General features: G+C 43.0%; 1 protein-coding gene across 5 annotated transcripts in view; it reads left to right on the forward strand.

The window, feature by feature from the left end:
- LOC134220371 (dihydropyrimidinase) overlaps window positions 1-12,920 on the forward strand; it is a 117,671-nt gene that overhangs the window by 48,990 nt on the left and 55,761 nt on the right. For all 5 annotated transcript variants that reach the window (XM_062699418.1, XM_062699421.1, XM_062699419.1 and 2 more), the window contains one exon: window positions 3,122-3,298. In XM_062699418.1, coding sequence (XP_062555402.1) covers window positions 3,251-3,298 — 48 coding nt within the window. In that variant the 5' untranslated portion in view covers window positions 3,122-3,250. The remainder of the gene's footprint in view (window positions 1-3,121; window positions 3,299-12,920) is intronic.

The raw sequence follows: 12,920 nt of genomic DNA on the forward strand, positions 1-12,920 counted from the left end.
CAATGTTTGACATTTTTATTATAATATTTTTATGTTTCTATTAGGATTCTATATTGCACATACATTGAGGAATCATTCTTATCTACTGCTTTCAATTTTTCTTAGTTTGAAGTCTCCCATATGCCTAAGAAAAAAACAAGCCATAATGGTTGACTTCTTCTTCCTCTTTTTGGCATTACATCCAACACTGGGACAGAGCCGCCTCGCAGCTTAGTGTTCATTAAGCACTTCCACAGTTATTAACTGCGAGGTTTCTAAGCCAAGTTTACCATTTTTGCCATTTTTGCATTCGTATATCATGAGGCTAACACGATGATACTTTTATGTCCAGGAAAGTCGAGACAATTTCCAATCCGAAAATTGCCTAGACCGGCACCGGGAATCGAACCCAGCCACCTTCAGCATGGTCTTGTTTTGAAACCGCGCGTCTTACCGCACGGCTAAGGAGGGCCCCTAATGGTTGACTTGTTATATAATATTATGAAACTTACTGGATAATACTGAGCAAATTGATTTGGCTTACAACTTCCGTGCAACTTCCGAAAATATGCATTATGGAAAAATGTTTTTATAGCAAAATGTCATATTTTTGCTAGGTCCACAACTTCCACTAGATCAACAACATCTTGTCGAAAGATGGCTAAGAATGGTCCCATCTCTTCCATATATGCATATCAAATTACGGAGTAGAGTATAATACTATCCTGTGGGGGAGAAATAGGTTTAAAAAATGTGCGTGTCAAGCTGAGCCGAGATCTAACTGACAGTACAAGCCGAAAACAATGCAAGCCAATTCTCTAATGTCGTTTTCGTTTTTGCGGTGTAGCTACACTCGTGCTACACTTTTGCACCGAAAATGTTCGTTTTTGATTTTCGTGCTACACCAGTGTAGTATTTTTCTTGCACTGGAACAAGCAGTGTAGCACGAGAAAAAATCAGAGTGTGCCGTGTAGTGTAGTTTGTTGTCAAGTTTCTCACGTTGTTATTGTTTTCTTTTTATGGTATCCAACAGGTATCCATAACAAACAAACCCAACTGCACTCAAAACGTTCGTTTTTGCCGTGCAAAATGCTGCACTAAACGGTGTCGCTACACCTCAAAAACGAAAACGACATAAGGCAACATAAAAACGCAGAACAAAATTGGCCTCTCAGGTGGCGCTTACTTTGATTGTTATTTTCTTGTTTTAAATTTAATTGTTGTCTGACGACAGTATTTATTTAATTTGATGCGTAGTTTCGAGGGCTCCCTCTCAGGTACTGTCGAAGCCGACCCTAGTTGTTGTGTGTAAATTGGCACTCACTCGGTGTGCCACCCTCTCCCCTATACGCATCTTATTGAAAAATAGTGTATTTTTCTAAAGAAAACTCCATATTTTTTAATTACGTCAATTCTTTGTTTATGAATTGGCACTCACTACTTTATAGTATGAAGTCTAAACTTCCAGAAGAGTACTTGACGTTGTGATTCGGTTTGCCACCTTCTCCCCTATACGCAATTGAAATCAGGGTGAAATTTACTTTAAAAGTTAGATATAATTGTCGTAGCAAAGTTTTATATTTATCAAAACGCGTAGTTTTTTAGTGCTCACATTTTTGTAGAACATCACAAACCTGAGTTTTGTTTAGAAAAAAAGTTATACCAAAAATACTAAATTTAAGGGAGTTTCCATAAAAAACGCTCATATCTCCAAAAGTATTCATCGTAGAAAAAAAGTTTCTATAGCAAAATGTCATATTTTTGCTAGATCTACAACTTTGCCGAAGAAACTTTTTTTTTATCAAGTTTGTGAAAAAAGTTAGATTTTCAACTTTTTCAATAGTAGGTACTATTGAAAAATAAAATCCACTCAAATGTGGGCAATATTTTTGTGATTTTTTTCTCTGAAGACACTATTTAGATCATATCAGCCGTTTGGGCACAAAATAATTAAGTTCATCAAATCACGGGTTCCGACCATTGTGCACGGGTCCAAGCAAAGATCGTAACGGGATCAGTATGTACAAATATCGCGTGCTAAGCACTGTAGAAATTAAAATAGCTCCGGATAGTATAAAAAACTTTCTTCAGCACAATGCGGTCTGTTTGACCTTCACTCTAACTTTCATCGACTCAGTGACTGAGTAAAATTGTATTGTCATCTCTTTTTTTTCAAGGAAATTTTACTCAATTTCCGTGGAAAGAAACAGAGAGCAATACAATTTTACTCAGTCACTGAGTAGATAATAGTTAACAAGTGCTCAAGAAAATTTCCCGAATAACCGAGTATCAAAATAACTTAGAAACCTTTTGATTCCCGAAATTAATTCTCTGGTATAATATTTCTGCTTCTTTTTTCGTTAGCTACAAAAAATTGGAAACGAGCTGCATTATTTGACTAGCATTTGCCCAATAAATCATGTTTGTTCATGTTTCATACACAATTTGATCAGAAATCAGGTCAATTTACCTCTCCACACATATTCCTCCCTTCCCGAGAGCGAAACGGTATCAAAACCAATCCGCCAAATGAGCGTCATCATCATTTCCAGCGGTGGTGCTGCCAATAACAAATCTAACCCCCCTCAGATCTCTCCCTTGCTGTATCGCTGGCTGAGCATTAGGCTGAAGGTGCGATAAATATTGGTTTAACTCATTTCCACTTTCGAAGGTTTTTTCGAGCATTTCTCTCAAACTCCGCAGCAACAATTCGTACACTCCACTCGACAAGGTGGATGGGTCAACAAAAGCGATCGAAACCATCCACCGTGACCAACGCAATGCAATGGGTCGATTCGGAAGGCGCGAATTCGATCCAACACAGCGTGTAGATCCAGAGATCGCCGAATGACTTGAGAAATCTATGCCCGAGTTGCGTGTTAGCGAGTTGCGACCCATCATGTGTTTGGATTAGCACCGAAGCATAAGTGGTGCTCAACGACCGAGAAAGTGTCGATGAAAAGCAGCAGTGCGTTGAAAACGGTTCTGTTCGGATATGGGTGGTTTATGTAACTGATGCTGCGGCCAGTATTGGGGTGGTGTACCGGCTCGTAATAATGGTGGGAAAGTTTACGTCGACGTAATTGAAGCATGTGATTATCGGCTATTAATGATCAATAAACGTAAATTATCCTTTCCACAGTTATAATTGAGAGCAACAACTGTTTCTGTTTATGAAAACGATACAAGTGTAAGCGAGTGTAGAAAAGTGTACAAAGCGAAACGTGGAATTGTGAGTGAGCTCGTTGGAGTAAGAAGATAAATAGTAATAATGGCGGCGCCAGCAGCACCAGTTAAAAAAGTGCCGATTCATTTACAGGTAAGTTCAAATAACGGTGTTTTGTTCTAAATCTTCACAATGGAAAACAAACTTCTTGTTGTGTCTAAGCAATCATAATTTTGGTTAAATAAATTGTTGTGTAGATATTTCGATGTAATAGAGCGGAAGGTGTGTCACCATTGAAAATAAGCTATTAAAATCATCAGCCGTTATAAGGCTAGGTGTTTGAGCGATGAGAAGTTACTAAGCCGGAGCCACTGAATTGCTCCAGTTTGTTATTAATTTTAATAGCATTTATTGATAGCAGCATATATCCAATATGATGACTAGCAACGAATGAAAGCATTCTATAGACATTACACTGGATTTTGTTTTTACACGATTTACATGTTTTCAATTTTCCGCTCATCCTAAATGTTTAACGCATATTAATTATCATGTGATTTTTCTTCGATTTATTCTGGATTTTTTGAAACATGTTGCGAAGAGTTTGGTGGTAAATTGAAGTCACACAATCAAAAATACGAGCGAAAAAAAATCGTGTAAAAACAAAATCCTGTGTATTCAAATAATACTCATTGATGTCTAGAATATACACCCGGTTCTTTTTTTACACGGGTGGGTTTTAGTTGATTACGACCTTTAGCGTTGATGAAACTATGAGTTAACCCCATGAAAAAAATCACAAAAAATCAAAGAAAATTCGGTTGGTATTTAAAAAGCTGTGGAAAATCAGGTTAACCGGGAAATTGAAGAATACCAACCGTGTAAAAAAAATATTGGGTGAAATCTATTATATTTGCTAATTTCATCAATCGATCAAAACTATGATAGTCCAGATTTGAAACTCTAGGACTAAAAACAAAACTGCCTTTCGAGAAAGACCAACAGATGTTCCAGTTGATGAATGTTTGACTCGAAATCCACAACAACGTTACTAACCTTTATATGTTATACCGACATTGCCCGCAGCATACTGTATACCAGCCATCATACAATGAGGCTAAAGTGTACGAACGGACACGCTTATCCGTCTATAATTCACCTGTTTGTTCGTTTCCGGTTTTTTTGCTTGATACAAACTAAACCATGCATAATTTCTAACGGCAGACTGTTGAGCTTTCTCGTAATGTAACACGAGGTTTTTTTTTTCACCACACCTTAAATATAGAATGTACCTTGCGAAGAGGCCATCAATCCACGAAACTATCGCATGCTTGCACAGTGTTGGTTTAATTTGCCATAATGAATTTTCTTTCCTCCACATGATCTAAACACCATAGCACTTTTATTCATGACAACTAGTTTGCTGGATAGGTTTTAGGCTAATTCAAGGGGGGCGGACTCATCCCCAGTAGGAACGTACAAACACAGAAATCAACTCCAATTGGCTTGCGCTGATGTCACCTTGTTAATTTTGGAAGTGCCGGCCGTCGGAAGTTCACTCCTAATCCAGAGGGTTAAGTGGTGATTGATTAGGTGATTGACATCGAGAAGCGCCCAATCAAGAATGATTGGCGTCAACCAAATTTCACGGTATAGGCTTAATTTGGGCACGCTGTTTTTAATACATACCTGATAGGCCGTTTGATTGCATGAAATGGTCAATCCATGAGCAAATTCTTGCGCGAAAAATTGGTTGACCACGTCTTATATCTTGCACTTAGTATCATAATGGAGTAACTGCTTTTATCGAATTCCTTTCGTTGATGTTCTCTTCTTATGAATGCGGCAGTTTGTCGAATATTGAATAGTTTTGTGTGATAAAAGATGATTGCATCTTACAGCAGAGGCAACAACCACTATTTTTCATTGTTGAATTATTAACGAAAGATAAAATTGATCAATACAGTTGCGCCCTTATGAAACATACTGATTGGTATAACCTGTATAAAAACTGGGCATATGCGAAATTGTTAGATTCTTATACAAGTATTGTATAAGAATCTAACAATTTTGTTAGCTTTTCTAACATACAGGTTTTGGTAGATTCTTATACAGAATTGTTAGAAAATCTAACATCCGCCGGTTGGGTGTGGAAATTTAATGTAGTTTTACGATACCGGCCATGGCCTTAGGAATCCGGAGATATGCCGGGTTTTCCAAGGGTAGGTTCAGAACCCTAAATTAGTGATGAAATTTAAGATTATGGATTTGAAGATTAAGATTTAAGTTATGGCTTAACACAAATATAATAATAATGCTAATGCTAATTTGAACCATATATTGGGAACTGAAATCGATTCAAAATCAAGGGAGATATGGCCGTTTCTTTAAAATCAGTTCCGGTAATGTGTTTTTAAAGGGCACAGGCCACAAATTAATTTGAATGAATCCTCTTGATGGGGCCCTCCTTAGCCGTGCGGTAAGACGCGCGGCTACAAAGCAAGACTATGCTGAGGGTGGATGGGTTCGATTTCCGGTGCCGGTCTAGGCAATTTTCGAATTGGAAATTGTCTCAGGCATAAAAGTATCATCGTGTTAGCCTCATGATATACGAATGCAACAATGGTAACTTGGCTTAGAAACCTCGCAGTTACTAACTGCGGAAGTGCTTAATGAACACTAAGCTGCGAGGAGGCTCTGTCCCAGTGCGAGGATGTAAGAAAGGAAAAGAAAGGAAAATAATCGATTTGACTGATTCTGGAGACGCTGGGGTGCCCCCGAGGGACCTGTAGAAGGGGACATTTCAATTTTAGCACCAAAACCAATCATGCGTAGGCCCTTTTTTCAAAGTTTTTCATCAGGAAGCCTTTTTTCATCAGGTCTGGTATGGCAGCAACCTGGAAAAAATACAGGCGCGGCAGTATAGATTTGCGGTTGAAAAACTGGGGACTGGCCTGTGGGTAAGACTTGCCCCACAGTGCCAGCCGTTGTCGAAACTACTACACGATTCCTTCCTGATACACCGGCAACGGCCGGCACTGGGGAAAGACTTTGTGTAGTTTGTCGACTGCATCGTAGTTGCAAATACTGCTTTCCTCGGTTTTGATGCTGGGTGCGAACTGTTTTTCCTGATTTTCCGGTGTCGATGTGCGCTCTCATTCTTTCTTTCGCCATTTACAGTTTCGTGTACAGTCTTGTTTCGTGTAAGAATTTTAACAATCTTTTGGTTATATGGAAATGCTAATATCATCTTCCAAACTTGGACGTACATGTTCGTACATAGAATTGATAGTTCCGTTAGGATACGGCAGGCATGAAGAATGTTTTTATAGAAGTCGATTTGAAAGCGAGCGGAGGGCAATATTTGTGATGGCACATATCACACGACCTTCCTTCTTCCAAGCTCCCGTATGAAGGGGGAGGGAAGAATATCAGTGTGGAAGGGAGCTTGGCAGAAGGAACGTCGTGTGATATGTTCCATCACAAATATTGCCCTCCGCTCGCTTTAAAATCGACTTCTATAAAAATATTCTTCATGGCTGCCGTATCCTAACGAAACTATCAATTCTATACTTTCACCTCTAATTCTATCATGAACATGTACGTCCAAGTTTGGAAGATGATATTAGCATTTCCATATCATTGTAAATCGTTTAACTTCACGTAGAAGTAACACACACGAAATCATTAATTTAATCTTTTGGTGTTTTCCTCGCTATAACTCAGTGCATCTCTCAGACTTGATGTTCTGATTCTGTTGCTTTCCCTCTCTCCTACGACCTATCGACTCTGAAGGATCAGGTGCCGTACGTCAAATATGACTCCGCAGTAGGGTGGCTCAAATTAGTATAGGAAAAACTTTTTTCAAACTTTTTGATGGGCCGCCCTCTTATTCAATTCTATTTGATGCCCTGATGCTCTGGACAAAATTTCAGCCAAATCGGTCAACGTTTGGGCGGTGCTAAACTCGTCCAGCTAATTTATTAACATTTCTCTGAAGTGGGGTTTGAGCAAATTTCGTTTCTTTTACCTTTGAAAAGAAATGAATTCACTCCTACAACACTCCAGTAAAATGCTAATATCTTTGCCTGATAAACTCTAATCTTCTCGCGGTTTTCAGCATAACATTCTGTATTTAATTCTACAAGAACTGAATGAGTATCATTGTTCTTGATCGTAAATTGTACCTTCCAACTGCAAATCACTGTTTATGGATGTTTCTGTATACATTTTTCCATATAAACTTCCAACGAGTTTAGCACCGCCCAAACGTTGTCCGATTTGGCTGAAATTTTGTCCAGAGCATCAGGGCATGAAATAGAACCGAATAAGAAGGCAGCCCATCAAAAAATTTGAAAAAGTGTTTTTTGAGCCACCCTACTCCGCAGTATTCGCATGTGGGTGGAGGATCCTTCTTTAACAGAAGCGTAAGAGTCAGTCTCGTGTGGCAAATCCTTAGACGTGTCAGTACACGCTGATCAGCGGCGTTGGCCTGGTCCATCCATCTGTGTGTGACACCCTTCACTTCTCGCAACTTCACTTCTCTTGAATCGATTGCTTTGTCTTACTAAATAACCGACAGCCGGAAGTGCTGTGCCCGTAAGTTCCAAAATTCGACCTGATGTTCGCCGGATCAGAGGATGGGTGCTGATGTTTTGGCTTTTGGTTAGGATCCGGATAACCGTTCGTGCTATACATTGAACTGCGAGGAATTCGAAGGGGAGACTTCTAGCTTCGGCCATGACTGAGATGATAGGGCTGTTAACAAAGGCTCCGGAAGCGTAACGTACCATTTTGTTATACGGATGAGCGAGAGTCTGCAGAGTCTCAGGACCTCCTCGACTCACTAGTCCTATTCCATATATCAGCTTTGCAGTGACCAGTGCCGAGCCAACCATCAGCAGGGTTGTACGATTACAACGCGGGAGTTTCGCTCCAATAATCTGGATTCTTCGCCTGGAGCGTGAATCGCACGATTTTTTTACGACTGTACAGTGCGGTTTGAATGTGAGCGTTCGGTCTAGAGTGAAGCCTAGGATCCTTAGGCGGTTTGTTTTCGGAACTGGGGTTCGATCGATGCTGATCTCTTGCGCTGGCTGTCGATGCGCATTAGGGGTGCAATAAAATGTCTGGGACTTCGTTGCAGATATGAAAAACACCACGCTCTTTGCCCACTTGTCCACAGCTTTGACGGTGGTTTGCAGTCGGCGGTTTAAACCTTCCCCACGCGCCACGAGGAAGATGTCATCCACGTATAGAAGGATATCAACACCTGCAGGCAGCACACGAAAAATAGGCTGCATCGCGACGAGAAACAGCGTCACAGACAGGACGTAACCCGTTCTCCAGGAAGTACTCTTGAGACATATGTCCCCCTATGGACACCTGGAAAGTGCGTTCCGAGATGAAACTTTGCAACAGATTGAGCATCCGACCACGTATTTGCCAAGACTTTAGAGTTCGCAATATACCGTGTCGCCATGTGGTGTCGTACGCCTTCGATAGATCCAGGGATGCTATCAGGCAGTGCTCGTCGGTAGTAGGGAGTGACCTTTCAAGCTCGGCAAAGTACGTGTCGGTACCGTGTCCAGCACGAAAAGCGTGTTGGCGCTTGTCGAGCCGTCCACTCAATTCGAGTTCGGTGATCAGTCGCCGATTAACAATTCTCTCGAGGAGCTTTGCCATGCAGTTGGTGAGCGAGATTGGCCGGAAGGCATTTGGTCCGGATGGGATGCCTTCCCCACAATACCAGCCGTTACCAAAACTACTACACGGCAGCTTCCAGATCTGCCGGCACTGGGGAAAGGCTTTGTGTAGTACAATCAACTGCTTCGTTATTGACGCTTCCGTCGTAGGTGCTGGATGCTTCATTGTTGCTGGTGTAGGGCGGCGAGGGTAAAGGAAGGCTACCCCTACCCCCTGCCGTCTATCATGCGGTCTCGGTGTCCTGAGAGTAATGAGAGCATAGAATGGCTACCCCTTCTCCCTGCCTTCTATCCCAAGTTACCGGTGTCGTGGTGCGATCAATATTTCCATCGGCTACGGATGCAAATTCGTCATCAACGGGTTGGGGTAAGACGTCCCGGATGGCTCCGTCACACTGCCGTACTTGCGTCGGAAGAGGTACTACACTTTCCCTACTTCCGAACCGATTTAGCTCATTATGCGTGCTCATATCTTGGTCGTCATTGTATTCCATGCGATGTTGGGGAGTGAAACTATCGAAAACCTTGATTAGAGTTAGTCTCCGGTATCTCCGACTCCTCGCTGGAGAAGTCCATTGCCGTGAAGTGGGTGACGGCGGTTTTTTCGGTGGCGGGCTTGGATCTAGTGAGGTGGTGGGTTTTGGAAGATTGTATTTAGGAGCTCGTCCACGCTTTGTCTCCTGAATGGCTGAGGAATTATTCCTGGATCGAGTGGTAGGGCCTGCTGTTGTGTAGACTGGTGGTCGTTGCTCACGGTTATGTTGCGGCATTTCCTGGCTGACGGATTCGCTATCATGGCTCGGTTTTACTTGGCTGGCATATTGCTTGTTTTTTTTTTTTTTCAATGAAGGCCATCATCTGATCGTTACGCTCATCCTTTTGTTTGATTTCCTCTCGCAGTTTGGTGATTTCATCGTCTTTTCGTTCCATGGCTGCTTCGAGTTCCTTGAGCCTTTTCTCGAAAGCGTTCGGTTAAGCTGCTGCTTGCGCATAGTTACCTCCTGCTTGCTGTTCGGCTCGTTTCTAGCCTCCGGGAAGCTCATGTTATCACGCACCTTTATTTTGATGACTTCTATTTCCTTTTTATAAAATTGGCACTGGCGATTGGTCGGTCGATGGTTTCCCTTACAATTCCGACAGAAAGGTGCTTCGCTGCACTCTTCTTCCCCGTGAGAATTACCGGAACAGTTGAAGCCGGTCTAGACAATTTTCGGATTGGAAATTGTCTCGACTGCCCTAGGCATAAAAGTATCATCGTGTTAGCCTCATGATATACGAATGCAGAAATGGTAACTTGGCTTAGAAACCTCGCAGTTAATAACTGTGGAAGTGCTTAATGAACACTAAGCTGCGAGGCGGCAATGTCCCAGTGGGGGATGTAATGCCAACGAAGAAGAAGAAGACCTTCATATTGCCCTCAGAGGACCTGTTCAAAGGGGCGAAATTCTTACGATTTTTGCGACGGGTTATAGATTTTTCGAATTTAGTGCCGTTCTGAACGAAAGGATTCCGTAGTATGGGTCAATTGAGAACATTCACGCCGTCTATTTTGAATTATAGTTGATGCCAGCAGAAATCCGAGATTTGGACGAGTATTGGTTTTGCAATTTCTACCAGTTCAAATGCCCTTTGAAAATAATATCAAGCCTATTTGTGGTCCTCTGGATTTGCTGTGCTTTGGTGAGACTATTTCGATTTGTTTGTCTGTACTTTAATGTCATTTTAAAAACTATATACGTGCCGGATTGATAAATTCGGAGATATAAACTGGATATTCATAGTCATGAAATACCAGGAAGTCTGAAATGGGTCACTCGAGCTGCAGTAGAGCTAGAACCTTCTAACTCCCGGATTAAACCTGACTGAAATGTCTACAGTCAGCTTTTTTCCATAACATCACTGCCAATCAGTCAGGGTTAGAATGGACACGCACAGAGAGGACCTGTTCAAGGGGGCATTTCAGTTTTAGTGCCAAAACCAGTCGTTGAACGCATTTTTCTTTCTGTTTTACAACCAGGAAGTGAATAAAAAATGAAAAATTGATTATTGATGACTCGGACTTCTTCCAGGACCTTTAGATAGCCCTCAGGGGACCTGTTGAAGGGACATTTAAGTTTTAGCACCAGGACCTTCACTTTGCCCCCAGGGGACCTGTTGAAGGGGGTCTGTCAGTTTTAATGCCATAACCAGTCGTTCAAAGGCTCTTTCTTTCTAATTTTCTTTAAGGAGGCGAATCATGAATGTAAAATGGGCCATTGACTATTTTTACCTTTTTCACGACCATCGAATTGCACCCTGTCGAAGGGGGCATTGCCATTTTAGTGGCAAAGCCAGTAATTCGACGGCTCTTTCTTCCTGGTTTTCCATTAGAATCTGACGGACGGGTCTAGGTCGGCGGCAATCTGCACAACGGGAAGGTACTCGGTTCAAGAGGTTGAACACTCCTTTGCGAGGAGTGTCGCGATAGCCAAGATCAATGGTGTGTTCTATTGTAGCTGCTATGCCCCACCAAGGTGGCCAATAGAACAATTTAACCAGATGATCGACAGGCTTTCGTCCGACCTAGTAGGTCGGAACCCGTTCGTTATAGCGGGAGATTTTAATGCTTGGGCAGTGGAATGAGGCAGCCGCTGCACCAATCAGAGGGGACAAGCGTTACTCGAGGCACTTGCAAAACTCGACGCAGTGCTTGTCAATGACGGAGCCAGTAGCACATTCCGTAGGAATGAGGCTGAGTCATGGATTGTTGTAACGTTTGTCAGCCCCGGTCTGGTCTTTGACCTGGACTGGACGGTAGACGAGGGCTACATCCACTTAGCTATTCGCTTCAAGATCAACTACACACTCAGTTTTTATTTCTGCAGCTCGGCAAAAATCCGCACAGCCGTGCACCAGCAAAATAAATAACTGATATTCCGGCAAAAACAGCGTTTGTTAGCTGATTTTCGGCAAATTATTTGTTGATTATCAGCAATTTTGACAGAAATCTCGGAAAAAAACATGTTTGCTGGGGCACGGCTGTGCGATTCTCGGTAAAAGTTCAACATTTTGCTGAGATCCCGGTAAAAAAAATTAAGTGTGTATGGTGTGCAGCATCCGAGGGCGGGTAATCCCTGTCAGGTCCGTGGGTGAAAGACCAATCACTTCGACAGCGAAGTTTTCACCGCGGCCCTGGGACTGACAGTCTAAGCGGGGAGCTGTCCTATCACGCACGTGTGACGCTACTATGCCGAGGACAGCCCAGCCAAGAAATGGCAGACGCCCGGCATACTGGTGGAGTGCCAAAATTGCAGCCCTACGATCAGCCTGCCTCAAGGCTAGACGTAGGACGCAACGAGCCCGCACCGAGGAGGTAAGAGCGGTCCGCCGTGAAGTGTTTCGAGCTGCGAGATTCCCAGCCAACACAAAGTCGCATATGCTAGCGAATAAGTATACAAGGTGGAGGCGATATAGGCGCATTCCTCCATTTGACTGCATGCAAAATGCACGTATATGGCCTCCATTTTGTATACTTATACGCTATGATATACGATCTTTTGTTTGCCGGGTTGGCACTTAACAAGGCCATTAAGAGCAGCAAGAGAGCGTGCTTCGACAAGCTGTGCAATTCCCCCCCCCCCTCCCCCCGAACGGTCACCGGACCGGTTGGCGAGGATTATCGAAGTACTCTTCACGTCCCGAGCCCCAAGTCCCTGGCCTTCTGCGCTGCAAGGCGCTGGGAGTGTGGCCGAAATGGTGGCTCCAGTGACGAACGAAGAGCCTGATGGAGTCCCAAACAGCGCAGCGTCAAGGCACCGATCATAGCGAACCCGAACATTTTCCGACTAGCTAGCAGAGATGCCTAGATGAGTGTTGTTTCCCCGAGAGATGGAAAAGGCAGAAGTTGTTACTGTTGCTGAAGGCCGAGAAGCCTCCGGGCGACTCATCTGCGTACAGACCAATATGCCTGATCGACACGACGGGTAAACTGCTCGAGAGGATCATCCTCAACAGGCTCACCCCGTACGCAGAGGGTACGGATGGCCTGTCGAGTAACCAGTTTGGTTTTTGGAAGGGTTAGTCCACAGTGG

The sequence above is a fragment of the Armigeres subalbatus genome, chromosome 3, assembly GCF_024139115.2.
Source record: "Armigeres subalbatus isolate Guangzhou_Male chromosome 3, GZ_Asu_2, whole genome shotgun sequence".
NCBI lineage: Eukaryota > Metazoa > Arthropoda > Insecta > Diptera > Culicidae > Armigeres > Armigeres subalbatus.